Source organism: Eucalyptus grandis, chromosome 2, assembly GCF_016545825.1.
Source record: "Eucalyptus grandis isolate ANBG69807.140 chromosome 2, ASM1654582v1, whole genome shotgun sequence".
NCBI classification, from domain to species: domain Eukaryota; kingdom Viridiplantae; phylum Streptophyta; class Magnoliopsida; order Myrtales; family Myrtaceae; genus Eucalyptus; species Eucalyptus grandis.
In genome coordinates this window covers 27,448,175-27,465,954 of record NC_052613.1, presented here as the reverse complement: position 1 = coordinate 27,465,954, position 17,780 = coordinate 27,448,175, and the positions used below count along the sequence as shown (strand labels likewise).

Below are 17,780 nucleotides of genomic sequence, written 5' to 3'. Positions count from 1 at the left end.
CTACATTGCATATTGGATCAAAGTTTATGGACCATTTTTGTTTTTACCTAATGGGTAATCATATTATTACTATTAGAACCCATAAAACTAAGAAATTGTAGCCGACTCAATAACATGATGGCCAATGATCTTGAAGTCTAGTGGTAACAGAAAGGCGGGGTTGAGATGGCGGTAAATTTAGTTCCGATATTGATGTTTCTAAAAGCTTTTGAAATGCGGATATACTCATCCGATCAAAGTGTTTCCATTGCAGGCTTTCTTCCTCGAGATGTTTAGTATGATCTGCCATTTTTAGCTTTATAACTTCTTCCTTATTAGTGAAGGAATCAACTCTCGTGTGATGACTTTGTCTTGCTTAAAATGAAAAGAACCTTGCATGGAATGAGAGACTGGAGGTTCCTCTCTCTCTCTCTCTCTCAGTCTTGCCCGATGGGACAAGGTAGGATGGGCTAATTGTCGAGATAGGTGGCACTTCACTGTCTCTCTCTCATGCATTGACTAACTCAATCATGTCATAGATATCATAATCTTGAGACAGATCATAAGCTATCATCAAAGAAAAAAGGCAGTAAAGATCCAAAATCTGGTGAGTTGGGGTGGGACATGGTCCTCCCGAGTCACCAGGTGATGCTGGGTACAAAAGAGCAATGGAGCCCAAAGAATCAAACAAAGGAGGAGTGAGACAAACACCAGTTCAGACTGTACTTGCAGAGAGAGCCAAGACCAATGTGACTTTCGTTGCTGTTGCTGTAGTCAAGCTGAACAGCAACTGCATGTGTATGTGCAAAGAAGTAGATGACACGCCACTTGAACTTTCTCTCTCTACTCTCTTCTCGCTTCTCTTTCTTGTTCTTTTTTATTATTACTATAATGTTCTCAAATTTTTCCTAGTACTTTGGCTACATCTCTCATCCGCAGTTTGACTTTAGTGGAATGCCAGCTCCTCCTAACCTAGAGTCTCCTGTTTTCCCCCTACCTTAAGTTAGGGACATGGAAATCTGATTCTTGATTTTACTTCACTATTCGGAGCATTGCTTTCTTTCCTGTTTTTGCCGCCTTTCATGACAGCTCAAGGGTTCCTAACCATCTGAGAGAGCGTCATCAACAATCAACGTAGTTGTAAGACAATGGATCTGAGTAAAAAAAAAAATGTTGACTTTGACTTGAAATAACGTTTATCATGTCGGCTTTTCGCAAGATCGGATCGCTCGGAACCCCAAATTGCATTACGGGGTGTGTTAGATAACCTTTTGCAATGTATACGCATCATGAGTCACCGGATCTTTTTCTTCGTATATGAATTCGACCTTCCGCTAAATTACAAATGTAAATGTAATGGAATTTGGGGGATAGACATTATAGATAAATGAATAAGGAATTAAAACAATGAAATATCTCAAGCTGATGTTCTATGACACATTTACCTCCAAATTAATTTTCATCTCGCTAACATCCCGTTGAAATGCAAATGTGTTGACACACGAGATGACTACCAAAACAAATCTCACATGGAGAATGACATATCCTACATGGAAAATTCACGTGTATTCACATGTATATATTTCAATGGGGTAGATAGTCAAGGTGCCGGTTTGAAAGTTTTTGGGAGATGGAAATTAATTTTAGAGCAAATGTACAATGAGACGCAAAATTTAAGATTTTTTGAGAAGAAAATTAGCTTTTGTAGGTGTCTTTCGAAAACCACTTTAAAATTTATTGCACGATGAAGATGAGATCGGGATAATTGTGTAATAGAGAACTAGATTGGTTTTCGATGGTATTTACCAATAAATAAAAGAAGAGTATTAGAATTCGATGTTTTACTTAAAAGCTTAGACTATCCATCGCCAAGACCCCACAAGAATTCACAGGCATATGGCATGTCTGGATAAGGTAAATGCCATGACCGACAGAATATGGTCCCATGGATTTCTTTTCTTTTCTTAACCACTCTAGACAAATTATAGTTATTATAGTTGCAGAAAATAAAGATGCTGCCCCAGAATTCATTTTTTCTTTTTCTTTCTTAAATGAAGAATTTGCAGTTGCTAGAACAACGAGGAGGTCCTCCCCCCATGGCTGAAAGCAGGGCTGCCTCTGCTTTTCCAAGCAGTGAGAACCTACCATTCGTTCAATGCCTCCTTGCTGCTAAAATCAAAGAGAAGGATAAAAAATAAAACAGAAACCAGGAATACAGGGCGTAATTAAGTGGGTTCCATCCCATCTTGCCCCCGTTACCATCGTTCTTTAATGTATCGCCGTGTCCTACTCTCTCTCTCTCTCGGCTTTCTCATGGCTTCACCATAAACTATGTTGACTAAAATATGAACCAGAGAAGAAACGGACACTGACACCAACATCCGCACTCTCCCAGAGAGAGAGAGAGAGAGAGAATGGGCAGTTCTATTTTCTGATCTATTTTCTGCTTAAACTGCTTATGCAGAAGAAGAGACAACGATGATGGTCTTCTAAACACACTTTTCTTTTAAAATTTGTAATTTTGGAATCGAAGGTTGCGGGTGTTCCTGCATACCAAAGAGATTATTGCATCCTGGAGCAGCTGGTATTTGATTTAATTTACTTGGAAAATAACTCCTTTCTATCATTATAAAGGGAGCAGAGAATATAAAGGGACAGACCAGAGAACTACTGCAACATCTGAACTGAACTAAAGAGCAAATCATCACGTTCCTACCAATCATCACCAAGATTCGATCTAACATGCAGAGCACAAAGGAAAATAAAACTAAAATAAAGAAAAAAGGGGCAAAGGAACAAAGGTGAAAAAATGTCATCTTTCCTTATGGTTTTGGCACTACTGAAGCAGTCGTAGCTATTGCTGTGACTACTGCTGGGGATTGAGAAGGCGGAAGAAGCTCGACCTCCTTCTCCTTCCTCTGTTGCCGTTGCAGTAGTAGACGCAAGAACAGCCGTGCCGCCGTGGAGATGAAGCCGGACCGATCTGCAGAGCCTGGCCCAGACGAGCCTCCGGAACCGGCGAGCCGACCGGAGCCTGAGCCAGACGACCCGCTTGACCCGCCTCAGCGACCGCCGAATCCGCTCCCCCAAGCTCCGCTTCCTGCTGAACTGGTAGCTCCTCAGGAACAGCTGCCGCTTCTCCATCATCCTGTAGCCGTAGTTGCAGCCGTAGCCGCCGCCGGCGCTGCTGTCCATGGAATCCGTCCTGAAAACCGCCGGACCGCCATCGCCGTGCTGGAGGAAATCATGGGTCGGCGTCCGTTTCGGGAGATGGGCAGGGAGGGGGAGAGATTCGGGCTGGGAAATGGCGGAAAAGGTGAGATTTTGTGCTCGGGTGTTTCCTCAGAGGAGCGAGCTGTGAGTTTCCTGGTCTTCTTGCATCGTCGCGGGCGAGTCTGCAAAAGCGGCGAAGCGTGCGCCGCCAGAAGAGAGAGACAGAGAGAGACCGTTTGGTGGTGGTGGTGGTGGTGGTGGTGGTGGAGGGGATTCTTGCGAGGGAAGACGCTCATTTGCAAACTACATACCCCTATATATATATATATATATCAATTTGGCTTTTTGCGCTAATGTTTTATTAATATAATTAAAAATTAAAAAAATCTCATATTAATATATTTATGATAAATTTATCCTAAAAATAATTATTTGTTAATTTTTGTTAAATTTTTACAATCGTATTATCAATTGAATGATACGTGATAATTTGTAATTTTGCTCTCTATTTGTCTTAGGTATATTAGTTTGGAGTTTTTTATAATATTAATTCAATAAATTTATTAGAAATGCATGAGCTTAAAAATTTTGGTGTCACATATATTAATTTGAAAATTTTTATGATATTAATTCTTTATTTTATTTTACTAATATTTTAATTTTGTTTTTGGTAAGAAAAATTTGGGAGACTGTAATGGCTCATTTGGTTCAACTTTAGGGAAATGGCTTTGCATTTCTCTAAGTATATTCAAATGAATGGGCATTTTGTGAAGGCAAATATGTTTGGAAACTTATTTTTGTGTATATTTTGCAAAAGTAACTTTAAGGTGAAAATAAAAATAAAAATAAAAATAAAATAAAAGGGAGGAGGAGATGTAGCGGCGTGGAGAGGGAAAATCATGGGGAGCGACTCGATAGTGGTGGTGGTGGTGGTGAGGAGGCGGTAGTGGCGAAGGCGGGGAGGCGCCTCCCGGCGACGCCGCTAAGGTTGCGACCCAAGCGACGCCGACCTCGGGCACGTTGCCTAAGGTCGAGGCGACTCCAGGCGACACCGTGGTCGCCCGACCTCAAGCCACCTCGCCTCAAGTCGTACGACCTTGGTGAGGCTTCTCGCTTGAGTTAGATCTGGTTGCTCACGGTTGAGCACCACCCACCGGCTGAGCTTTCTAGTGAAGCAACAAGTCTAAATCCAAGGAAAAAGACGACAAACAGTGTTTTTTGAGAACAAAAGGAAAACATGATTATTAGTAAGGGTAATATTATAAAGAAAAAATTCATTAAACCTTAGTCTAGCATTCCGAAAATGCTGAAAGTCTAAAACAAGTTAAGGCAAGGGGAAAACATGATTATATATAAAGGCAATATTGAAAAGAAAAAATCATTAAAACCTCGGCCTAGCATTCCAAATGCTAGCATTTTGGCAAATGGAACCTAAAAATGTGAACCAAACGCAATATTTTCTCCAAGAAGCTTTGGGGGCTCAAACCCATTGGGAATGCTGAACCAAATGGGTTTATAGCCTTAACTCAATTTAATGAAAACTAATGGAGAAAAAATTTATCACAATACACCAATTTGAGATTTTGTGGTCAAAATTAATTTGAAGTAAATTTGTTAAAGGTGTACCAAATTTAAAGAGCTTTTGTAATATTAATATTTATTTTATTTTTATAATTTTTAAATTTTTTTGGTAAGAAAAATATGGGAGGCTGAGAGGGTCTTTATAGCTTTCAACTGTTACATGAGCAACTTGGCTTATGAAAGTTTATAAGAGGGAAGGGTTATCACACGCCTTTTGCCCTCACCTTTTCTTCTTTTTCTTCTATCTTTTATCCTCCACGCTTTCCCCTCCTCCTTTATTCTCTTTAACTTTTTGGATAAGTTATTATCTCTTTTTTTAATTTTGTGATTATCGACAAAGTAAACAGCATATTCCTCGTCGACAAAACCCCTCCTCGAAAATGACCGCCCTTCAATCTTTACTTCATCTTTTAGTGACACACATGACATGTCACGATCTCATCGAACTAAATCGAACCACCGATAACTGTTTCGAGTTCATGACCATATTTAGTTCATGTCTAAGTTAAGCCCCTGTGGGAATGAATCTTAGGTTTTGCCTGTGGCGAGTCATTCTATTCTTTCCTAACTTGCAGTTTAATTGGAAGTACCTGGCGAAATGGTAACTTTAGTAGGTTAGGTGGGGCATTGCATCACATTCAGCAGATCATGAAAAATCCAAATTTGTTTGGTCCGATCTTTGACCGTCCACACATCAGCAGACATCCCGCGTTAGGTAGTGAGAAAGGTGGCTCTGATATGAGGCCATTCATGTCTGATTGGCAAAAGGGTAAAAAGGAGGGTCCGGTTGCTTGAAACGGATGATTACGACGATGATGAGTGTGAATAAAAGCCGAGTGCATGATGCATGGAGGCGATTGGCTCGCTCAGTTTTGAGAAGAAGAAATCGCAAGAAAGCTTTAAGACCGTTCCACACCAGCCTTTTTCTGTCGTGATCAGGATGAGATGATGATCAAAGACAGGTGCAACCAACCCCATCTTTTCTTCTCAGGGTTTGCATCATTCGCCATCAAGTTTGGCCCAGGACATCCCCTTTGCTTTTTTTAGAGGAAAAGGTCTTCCCAAGATGTCCTTTTCTCAACATGTTCAAGCATACCATATTCATGTCAACACAGGAAAAACCCATGAGAGAGAGAGAGAGAGTCTAAGCAGTTAAAGCAACCATGAAGATGCTTTCTGCACAGAAAGTCATGGCCCAGCTTCCTCTTCTGGCAGCATCAACAACCCCAAATTTCTTCCCTAACCATGCAAGTTGTCCAGGCTAACTCAGCAAAACCAAGAGCATAGAGTGACAAAATCAGAGCATTGGGATATATTAAGAAAATAAAAAGTCAAATATGGTTGCCGTAGCTTCTAAGAATGCACAGACACCTGAGGTGGTGATCTAGATGTGCACGTCAAAAGATCATATCTCAGCATGTGTATACAGTCATGTATTATCATGGGCAAGCAAAAGATAGCCTCTGTAGGACTTTTACCTATCCTGAGACATGGGGAAGAAGAGCAGAAAGTGCTCAAATAAAGGCCAGATTTATGGGACGTTTCAGTACGTCTAAAGCTAAACAGAAAAGATGGATAAAAACTCTCATCAAACAAGCAACAGTTACATGTGCTTCTTTGCTTGCATGAGAAAAAAACGGCTCAAGCTCATCGCCAATGGCTCCAGGAGTAACAGCAGATTGATATATTTGTGTTCAATAAATTCTCGCTAAGAGCTAGTAAGGAGACTTTAATGGCTCAAGACTATGGCGCACAATGAAAAATCACATACCAATAGAATTAACTGCAGATTCATAAACAAACCAATGCATACTCCAATTTAGACCATGGTAATCACATGTGCTCACTCCCACAAAAGAACACATGGAAGCCAAGAATCTATTGTGACACTGAATTACAAGTTGAACACTGTGAGTTTGTAAAAGTTTGAGAAATCTTTAACTACAAATGTACACTGGACAAGCCCGTCACTAAACAAGATTCCAGGAAGCCCAATACTCAATGAGTACCTTGAAGGATATGATGACATCGAGCATTGGTTTCCTAAAAATAAAGGCAATATCTGTCCCATCGACCCATGTTACTCTTTCGTATTTATCCCTTTATGTTAAGGCAATTAAATCCATTAGTGAAGATGCGGCAATTTTTCTTGTCACCTTTTCTGCCCATCATTAGCTGCTGGAACTTCAGCTGGATAGTTAGACATGTCTAAATCGATAAGTGTCATGTCGTATGGTGTAGATGACGAGACTGGAGGTCAACAAGAGGGGAAGATTGTGCATTCATGGCTTCGGAATTTGTTGAATCAGGCACAGAGGGTGATTCCTGGGCGTGCTTTCACCAGAAGAACTTGAGCTGCAGTTCATCCATCTTGTTTCCAAGCACATGTTTGTTTCTTCTTACAGTATCCATTTCCTGGCCTGTTGGCAAAATGTGCGTGATCGATACTTCTTCGCCCTCTTCACCCTCGCTATGATTATAAAGGACATATTCATGATATGTTGGCGCAAACTGCAAAAAAAAAAAGAAAAGAAAGAATCTACTTGAGACACCATCACAGGCAAATCACAAGCATAAAGTACACAGAGCTCACTATTAACCTGGTGGACGGTGTCATGGTAAAATCAGTTAATTTCAAAGCATGGCCAAGGTTCCCATGAAACTATTAGAGCCGCTGATATTTGCACCTGCATACTCTGGTATGGAAAAGCATAAAGGTGACCAATGGCAGCAATTAGCATCTCAACACATATTATAAAATCCTGAAACCGAGCAGCTTCCTCTGCATTTTTTATAAGGCCTGACTTTGCAGCAAGAAAAACCAAGACACCCTGCAAAAAAGGGAAGGGAACCAAGTTGAACGTAGGATGCAGAGCCCGGGAAAAGATTCAAACAGCAGATAAAATAGTTTAGCATAACTACAAGAATAAAACCATAACAGAAATATGTCACCTCATAAAATTATTATAGTAAATTACATATCGCTAACTAAATTTAAAAGCTGCTTTCCAGCAAAATAATCAGCTACACATTACACGAGATCTACAGTTATCTCACATCTTAACCAAAATGCAAATTTGCTATCAAATTCTAAATTGGGATAACTAATTCAGAATAAGATTAGCCAAAATCGAACCATCATTCCTTCTGTACTATAAAAATAAACACCACACAACCTAGCCTTGACCCTTGAAATCAATAGTGACTATCAAGATAAGTAAAAGCGAAACTCTCCTAAAATATTCGTGTGCTTTAAGACAAAGCCCTTTGCGATTCGTTAGGTTTGTACTCCAATACTTCGATAAGATACATGTTCATGAAAATCAGTATGCCAACTTCTCTTTTGCTTTGACTTGTGAGGATCTAATAGCATGCATGGTGATTTTATGGCTACAGCCATTCTGTTCTCTGGGAAGTGCAGGTGATGTTTAGAACATTTTTCTCAACTCTTATTTCTATTCTCATTGGGTTTTGGCGACAAGGGAAGCGAAATGGGTTAGGTATGTATGAAAACAACATAGCACATTACTTTTACCTGCCAATAAGTTAAAAGACAACAGACTTGGATGATGATAAACTTGAACCAGGATTGAATGGCTGGAGTAGATCTCTACATGCCACGTAAAACAGTGCCAAAGCATAAAGAGCCATCGTGTATGATGACAGTGTAGATGATAGTGAGATACAGGTATGATTGTCGAGGATCAAAATTTCCATCATGATATTTTCCTTGAGCATAGAGGACAAGGGTAACAACAACCAAAATGGGCTTCAGTATTACAAACTGTAAGCATCCTTGCATCTACGTATGAAACGTCTGCAACAAAGGTATAAAAAATAATGATAAGTTCATGTATCAGTTTGACAGGTAAGAAAGTAATTTGTATAATCTATAAGTTGTAACAAAGCTTTGAGATCTTGATCCATACCAATCCTCATATGCTGTTGATAGCATCCAACTCTATTTGTTTGCCAGATAATAAGGAAGAAAAACAAGTATGGCAAAAAAAAAAAAAAAAAAAAAAAAAACAGAGAACCACAATATGACAAATTTGGGCCAAAAAAGTAAGTGTTTATTCAAGATGACTACCAAAGGCCCAATGACCCCATTATATCATCTAATTTTCCTAAGTGTTGATGTCAAGGTGACTTAATAAAGCAATATTCCAAGGACCAAATTAACTTGTAGAACTTGCAAAGGTATAGATCAGGGACCAACCCCATCCAGTGGCAGGAGGAAAACAGCATGTCATTAAAAACAAGGACGGTTTGAGAACACGACCATAAGCTCAGAACCACAGCTCCTGGCCCACCAACCCATGCAAGGCACAGAGACAGAAAGTTGTAAATAACTTAGGCTTCATATCTGAAAACAGTTCAAAATCAGAAAGATGTCAGGGGAACAGAATTTAACAGGATGCAATGTACCATTGATCGAAGTTTATAATATAATCTGCATAACCTTTTCAAAATGTGTACCTTTTATCGACTAAGAGGAAAAAAAAGTATACATGATCTACTTCATAAATGAGGGAAGATTCATTATGCCATCTGTTCTTATACAAGTCATTCAGGTTATGCGATAATGCTGCGACTCAAGCCAATAGCATTTATAGAGTGCTTAAAAAGGCATTGTCCATCAAACCATGAAAATGACATTACAAATAATCAAGCTTGGCGTTACTTGTTCTAGCTTCTTTACATACTTTTATTTTCCTCGAGAACATTGAAAAACAATATATACTGTTAATATTAAGAAATTATTAAAGAACTCTAAAATGATTACACAGGTCAATGAGTGTATGTTTCAAGAGGTTTCGGACATTCAACATAAAATAAAAGTCAACCCCAAAATGACCATAACCAATGATAGGAGAAAACACAAGTGAGAAGATTGCACATGCATGCAATTGCATCAATAAGAGTGCACTTACACTTCCCGAAAGGAGTTGAAATATATTGAACTCCCAGGTAAAACCAGAGACAAGAAGGACATCAAAGCATATACCCCTGTCAAGTAATACAGAGCATATCAGCAAATCATGTAATTACATGAGCTAGACTTGGAATAAGCATTACAATTGTTTCCCTGATCCCAAGGCAATATACCGACACAAATAATCCTCATGTCTATAGCGTTTTTTAAGCTATAAGTCAACAAGCATTTCACTGATCCCACAATTGGATAAACACATAAGAAAAGCTAAGTATTCCAAATTTCTCTTCTATCTTTAGTGCCGGCACATCCCAAGCATTCTTTGCCTCATTTAGTCAATTGAGTCAGAGAGCAGACACTCATTTACAAGTGTTCATAATCATCACAAGCGCCAATCAACAGCAATCCACCCTAACGGCCCAATTTCACCTTAATCAAATAAAAAATTTTGCTCACTAAACTCAACTTGTAATTTCCAAAATAAGGCACATTGATTGTTCAAACTAGGAAAAGCTATGAAAAAAATAGGAAACGAGCCACAACACTCGTGGAACAAATTAAATTGATTGAAAGGAAACTCAATTGAAGAGGCAGCATTAAACTCAGCAAGAATGGAAACACTCACGGGAACCATAAAGATGATCCGGACAATATATCTCTGGTAGATGGGCTCTGGTATAGTTAATTAGGTGCCTGTAGATGTGAAGAATGGCCAAAGCAATGGCCCCCACTGTGCAAAAGAATGCGATGATGCTGAAGTAACCGGCACGACTCGGCCATGGCAATGTTCTGATCCACCAACGCGTCCTGGACGACAAAAGCATTCGTCAACAAAAACCAACTAAACATCGACAACCCACACTATTATTACTCAACTCTACATACCTCCAAGCACAGGCCTGTGGTACACAACCTACACTTTCAATTTCAAATTCCCAAGCTCAGTTCGCATGGCGATCCTTCTTTCTCCTCCAACTGAACCGCAAATGCCGCAAACCCTATTCCAGAACCGCAACCAGCCTGCAAGCAAATGCCGCAAACCCCGTAAAAAAATAAAATATAAAATTACTCAATTATCTCCACTAACAGCTCAATCAGTCAACTTCTCTGCCAGTTGGGTTCAAACAATGTAGCTAAAGCAACAAATTTCCCCACGCTCTCCTTAAACAAACGCGAAACCCGACTTCGCCTCACATCATCTCGCAAATGCCACAAACCTAATCCAGAACCGCAACCGGCCTGCAACCAAATGCCGCAAACCCCGCCAAAAAAAAAAAAACAAAACAAAAATTCCCCGCTCTCCCAAACAAACGCAAACCCACGACGGAATTCGCATCACACGACAGCAAACCGCACGAATCAGTGATTACCGACATCCGCCATCGAAAAACGAAACTCAAGCCCCCAACTGCACGAGAACCCTGTTTCTTTCACGGAATCGGAAGGGGGTTAGGGTTTACGGGAACTGACCTAGTCGAGTTGGAGAGGCGAGGATGGATCGAGAGGTGGCGCAGTCGAGCTGGAGGAGACGGATCGCTAGAGAAAAACTGTCGCGATAATGCGTAGAGAGAGAGAAATTTGCTTTGGCTGGCGGAGGCATCAATGGCGGCTCTGCAGTCTTCTTCGCTGGAAAAAACAGAAAAATGACGGTTTTTAAATCTTTCTGGGTCGAATTAATAATAATAATAATAATATTATTATTATTATGTATTTGAGCGACATAAAACCCCCAAAAATTATGATACTCAAATAATTATCATTATTACTTTCTTTTATTTTTTGAATACCGGCATGCGAAGATATCCACGTAACAATCAAACAAGATTAGGCCTAATCAATCACACGGCATGCGATCTATGGATTACTCTTTTAATCGTTATCTTTATCTCTTTTTTTTTGGTTGATAATCAATATATTTATCTATGTTTTGGTATGTTTGCAGTTTTTGCGAGGGTAATTCGGACATTTCAAATTTGGAGATAGAATGCTTTGTTTTTTTTCTTTTCACAATTTTATTTTAAAAATAGAGTTTTGAGTTGAATAAAAATTTTATTTATATTCAAGCAATGTCAAACCCTTGAAAAGAATCAAAATATTAGAAAATTTTCTCCAATTGACTCTTGAATAATTACACATGTCGAGTAACGTAAATAATTAAACAAGATTAAGCATCTAATCATACAACACAAGTATGGAATTGCTCTTTTAATCAATATCTTTATCCATTCTTACCTTTGATATATTCACAAACCTCAGAGGGCATTTCTGACATTTCAAATTCGGAGAGCATTTTTTTTTTATATATATAATTTTGCAATTTTGTTTTAGAAAATACGTGAGAATCAAAATTACTTTTGACTTCTGTTTCTATTGACTTCTGTTTCATTTGACTTTACTTTGAAGGAAATCTAAAAGCCAAATCTAAAAGCCAAACAGACAAAAAGCCAGGACGCAGACAACAGGGAAAATACCTTCCTTTGTCTCGTGTCATTCTAACCCAAAACTTAAAATTAGAGCCAACCGTACGTACCACAACTTAAAATTAGGGATTAATACCTTAAAAATCCAAAACCGATATTGTGATAAGTTTATCTCAATTTTTTTTTTTTTTACCATCAAAATCCCAAATTGGTATGGTATATTTTTGACAAATTACCCAAACCTGGTATATTTATAACAAATTTACTCTCTAATTTTCATTAGATTTTATTGTCAAATTATTAAGTTAAATGGCAAGTGACAATGACCGGTATACCAATATGAGATTTTATCTTTCAGTTTGTCATAATTTTACAATTTTAACTAATTTTTGTGATATTAATCAATTTAGTGAATGATATATTTGTTACAAATTTACCCGGTTTTGATTTTTGCAATTGAATAAATTATTTTAAGATAAATTTGTCATTAATGTATTAGTTTAGATATGATCAGTAAATTTGTCGTAGGTGTCTTAGGCTTGGGATTTTTCGGTATAATCCTAAAATTAAAGCCCACTGTAGTAAACTAAACCTTTTGGGGGTCATTGTCTCAAACTTTGCACTTTTGATGCGTGATGGGTTGAGTGATTCAAGAACGGAGATTATGAAATTCGTATCTCCTACATTGGATAGTTTTCCCCTCTTTATAGGAGGATTTTAACCTTAATACATATTAAAAACAGACCTTAGCCTAGAAGCTTGAAACGTTCGACTCTTGGACTGCATAAAACGGCTAGGAACTTAATAAAAGCCTTTACTATCACGGGAACTAAATGCCATAATAAAAGCCTTTACTATCAGGAACTAAATGCATTTAATCTTGACCACATTCTCGAACCGTTAGCTTTCCGTGAACCTCTAGCCTTCCCAAAAATTGAGCTCTCCCTTGACCCGTAAAATAATCCTTGAAAACTTCTTCAATTGGTCATACAGGACATCTAAAATGGCCTCCCAATGATACCTATTGATATACTACAAAAGTAATTAACATTATTCATTCAAAATGATCCATCGAAGCACATAATGCCCAACTTCTTTATTGGCTTGGATAGCATCGATGGTTTCGGTTGGTCCATGGAGCTCGTTGGATGTTCCATCACCTTTGATTTTCAACTTGTGCACAAACCGCATCTTGTGATGTAGTTTGTAGAGTTCGGTGGTCTGATCCAACATAGAAGTATGGCTTGTGACAATCTATCTTATGGGACAAACGATAATTCTTTCACTGTCTAGTGACAATCTATTAAAATATGGCCCACCCAAAGATTCCAGCATCACAATTCCATTTTTGACAAAGATCCTCCCCATTTTCCTTGATTCGATTGATCAAATTCACCGCCAAGCACCTGACCGGATGATGGTGAGGTGAGGGCATTGAAGCAGGGGACAAGGCCGAGGCTGGGATCATGCCACGGCACAACACGAGCGCTGGACCAGTGGTTCATGGTCTAACCTTAGTACTAGGATGCTTTAGTCTGAGTTCCTTTCTTGATGAATTGTCTAAGGCAAGCCACTCAACAAACCCTTTTGACCAACAAGAGTCAAAGGCAGCCTTCAATGGGGGCTTCTTCCTATCCATCAATGACAAAGACACATTGCAGAAGTGACATTCCGACATTGCCAAGAAAGCAAGAATCACCAACCCAAACTCAGAAAGTCAAAATTTTTCTCATTCTCATTAGCACACAGGCAGAGTCTCTACTTCCCAAAGAGAATGCTCTAAGGACACTCCTGAAAACAGGACCTCTTTGCTGCCAATCCCCCTATGCCTCAGGCACAAACCCTCTGCCTTTCATCGCCTCGAGGAACTCCCTCGCTTCTTCCTCTTTCCGTCCTTGCAAACGCCTCAAACACCGCGGCATAGGTCGCGGCAGGGAGCATCATCCCTTTGCTCATCATCTCTATGACGTACTTCTTCGCGTCAGCCCGCCTCCCCCATCGTCTGCTAGTCCCTTCACGAGGACTGCATAGGTGTAGGCATTGGGCGCAACCCCAGAAGCCAGCATCCGCATGAATACCTTGAGCGCCTCTTTGCTCTGTCCGCCTGCAATGGAAACATATGATTCAGATTCCTAATGGAAAACCAATCATGGCGACAGAAAAACACAGGATTGTTTCAGTCTGAGTCCGGATTCGCACTCCTTCTTCTATTGGTTTGAAATAATTCATCCAAACAATTGGACACTTAAGAGTAAACGATTCGGCTTAATTCACACAAGCTGCTTGAGCTTGATCTCGGCTCTCAGAAATTTGAAGCTATTTGAGTATCGAAATCTAGTCCAGTTTGGACTCCATCTCTGGTCGAGCGTTTTGAAGCCTACTCATGTCATCTGCTCAAAAACTTATGAAACCAAAGTTCATACCTTCGTGGATTTTCAAGCAAGCTTGAACATATTGAGTTTAGCATAATCAGTGCTAGCTTTTCTCGAGAGCTGAGTCAAGCGGTAAAGAGCACAGGGTTCCGCACCTGCATTGCAGTATGCCTCGATGACGGCGGTGTGGCTGACGACATCAGGCATGTGGCTGCTGTCCTTGATCTGGCCGAAGAGCTCAGGGGCCTCGTGGTGCGGCCGTCCTTGGACAAAGCGTCGAACATCTTGACGCATAGTCGGTCAGCCCCCGGACCGCATCTTGTGGAAGACCTCCTGCGGGTTCTTTGGGATCCTCGCGGCTCCTCCACCGCCGGCTTCTTGCTGAACGGGTCGTAGGGCGGCGGGGCTTCGCCTCGTCTGCGGGGGCCGAAGCGGCCGCGCCGCCGTCGCCCTCCCCTGGGCTTCCCTCGTCCTCGGAGTCGGAGAGCGAGAAGTTGACTAATTTGGGGTTTCTGGGTGCGCGGGGCTTGTGGGCGTCGTCGGAGCCGGTGGAGAACGGCCGCGAGGAGCGTAGCTCGGGTGCCCGGGACCTGACGGCGGCGGCGGTGGCGAAGAGTGGGAACGCGGCTGCTCTGGCGACGGCGGCGGAAGGGCGGAGATTGACATGGGGCGAGCTTAGTAGACGGAGAAGTGCGAGAGGTGCTTGTGCAGAGGAAGCGAGGGGGAGGAGGCGAAGCGGGAAGACGGCGGCGGCCGCATGGACAGGCGCTTGCTGCTGCTTCAGCTTAGAGAGAGAGAGAGAGAGGGGGTTGGCTCTGGAAAGTTCATAATCTTGAAAAAGAAAAAGGGAACGTTCGTTTTTTTTTCTCCCTCCAGGTGCGTAATTTCACGGCGATGCGCGGGAAATTTATCTGAAAATGGTGACGTGGAATTAAAAAAAAAGAGAAAGAAATTAAAACTAAAATCACAACCTGCGAAGGGACTAGTGAGAGGTAGAAAGAGGAGGAGAGATAGGCATAGGCAGGGGAAGGCGGGCAGCAGGGTGGGCGGCGCCGGAGCGTCGGAAAAGGCGTCCAGCTTCTCCGGTCAGCTTCTCCGGTCAGGCGACGGAAATCGAGTCCATTGAATCACAAACACAATGTGATCTCCCTCTACCGTCCTCGGTTGTAAAAAATTTGAGGTTATAAAGACTCATCTATTAGGTGAGAGGCTAAAACATAAATATAAAAATAGTGCAATGCATAGATTTATTGATTGTTTAGGAAAATAGATTTAATGGTCAAATCTAATTTGCTATACATAATGACCGGATAAAAATCAAGAAAACATAACATGTATTGTATGTATTCAAGATTAACCGGTCAAAATATGGAAGTAATTCAGCTATCCCAAAATAGATAGGATTTCCCAAGTTCCAACATACAAGCCATAGTCTAAAACTTCACCACCTCACCCTCGTCATCTTCTTCTTCCTTTTCTTCTCATTTTGATATGTAAAACTAAATTTGGGGACTTTTAAGCACTTGATCAATGTCCATCGAGTATGGTAGTCTCCCACCCCATATTTACTAGGTAATTATTCATAAATAACCTTACAATTACAAATATGATTCTTGCCCCACAAGTCAATATACACATTCCAAATTGCACATGTCAAAATTGAAAAAATACTTTTTGCGCCACATTCTAATACCTAATCAGGGATTCCAAGTATTTAAAATAAATGAAATTATAAGTGACTCAACCTTCACGTTGAATAAGCAAATATATAATAAGCAAGTAATTCAACACCTTAACTTATAAAAATCATATGTTTGGAAAAATTCATTGAATACTTAAAGACAGTAGTTCCCATCAAATACATAGGTATTATATGTTTCCTATAGTGCAATCAGCATAACCATAATGTACATGAGCACGCCCTAGTAGCAAACTGAACTCTCTTTAGAGGATTAAGGTCATATACAAATCTCACAACACATATTCTCAACAAGTAATCACTGCAACAACATATAAATATTCACAAAACATCATTTACATTTAATTTCATTTCACAATCTATGTTAAAAATGTAACGGATGATCGATGCTACTTTTTAAAAAAGACCAAAAAGGCGAATACCAATCTTAATAATTCGGGATATCACCCGTTCGAACAATGAACATTTTAATTATCCAATAATATTATAAATTTATTATAATCTTAAAATACACTTTTTATCTTTTTATTTTAATTTAAATGCGGATGGAGCAGCTGTTTAAAACTAAAAATAAATTGCACTAAAACCCTAGTTGGTCCCCTGGTCGAGTTTCAACGGTCTGCCGTTTTGCTTCCTCCCTGCTCTTCTTCTTCTTCTTCTTCTTCTCGGCATTCTTCATCTCCATCCGACCTCAAAGTTCTCTACTTTTCGGCCATGGAAAGAGACCCATCATCGTTCCTGTTCGCCGGAATCAATTTCAACCGGAAGAAGTTCGCCGGCGACTTTGCCAGATTCCGAGTAACGCCTCCCCCCCTCCAAGCTCGTTACTTTCTGCTCTCCTCGCAAAAGGGTCGATCGCTAATTCGTTCCTCTGGTTTCAGGACAAGAAGGAAAGAGACGATCCGGTCGAAAGCCCGAGCTTGTCGGAGAACGCCGGCGCAGTCGAGCCTGAAGAGGCGCCGGTGCCCGCGAAGAAGAGGAAGAGGAAGGCGGTGAGTGGTTCAGGTACTTGCTTGGTCGTCGAGTTGCTTTGGCTTTGGGCATGTCTTGTTGGGTGCTGTTGTTCATGGAGCCAGCCTTGCTTTGGCAGACGCGGTGGAGGGTATCAGCGTCTTCAAGAGTTCGAAGTCGGCTCCTGATTCCGCAGTCGAACAGAAAGAGAAGGATGAAGATGGGCACTTGAAGGAAAGGAAAGAGATGTACAGACAAATGGAGGTTTAATTCTTTTGCTGACGTTGTAAAGTTTCGTTTGTTTTTCCTTTCCGTGATTTTGCCCGTTCGAGTCGTGCCTTGAATTTGACACTTGGGTTCTGTTCTCTGGTTCAAGCGTGATGCCATTCTGCGAAAGAAGCATAGTATACACGTTTCCGGGAGTAATGTCCCTTCGCCTCTTCAGGACTTTGCAGAATTAAAAACTCGGTACGTTGCTGCTTGTTTCTCTTCGTGGTTGTTTGCGTTTTTGGTACATCTCTATGAAGTTTATGATTATGGCAACAAATTTTCTATCAATAGCCATGCAAATAGTTAAGCCGGACTTTCTGATTCGTAGTGGGGCTCTTAGGTTCTGATGGGTTAAACTC

The 17,780-nt window shown here is 40.5% G+C and overlaps 2 protein-coding genes and 1 pseudogene across 2 annotated transcripts in view; 1 reads left to right on the top strand and 2 right to left on the bottom strand.

The window, feature by feature from the left end:
* Positions 1–487: 487 nt before the first annotated feature.
* LOC104426552 lies at positions 488–3,264 on the bottom strand. The gene is made up of 2 exons (XM_039306924.1): positions 2,820–3,264; positions 488–546 (listed from the first exon to the last, which is right to left on the bottom strand). The coding sequence occupies exons 1-2, from the start codon at positions 3,172–3,174 to the stop codon at positions 488–490; spliced, it is 414 nt and encodes a 137-aa protein (XP_039162858.1). The 5' UTR covers positions 3,175–3,264.
* Positions 3,265–6,865: 3,601 nt separating this feature from the next.
* On the bottom strand, positions 6,866–8,575 carry LOC120290602 (annotated as a pseudogene).
* An 8,267-nt stretch (positions 8,576–16,842) lies between these two features.
* LOC120290601 (DEAD-box ATP-dependent RNA helicase 57-like) overlaps positions 16,843–17,780 on the top strand; it is a 1,573-nt gene continuing 635 nt past the window's right edge. The window contains exons 1-4 of the mRNA XM_039306923.1: positions 16,843–16,998; positions 17,082–17,205; positions 17,291–17,415; positions 17,528–17,662. Of these exons, the coding sequence (XP_039162857.1) occupies positions 16,915–16,998; positions 17,082–17,205; positions 17,291–17,415; positions 17,528–17,662 (468 nt within the window). The 5' untranslated portion in view covers positions 16,843–16,914. The remainder of the gene's footprint in view (positions 16,999–17,081; positions 17,206–17,290; positions 17,416–17,527; positions 17,663–17,780) is intronic.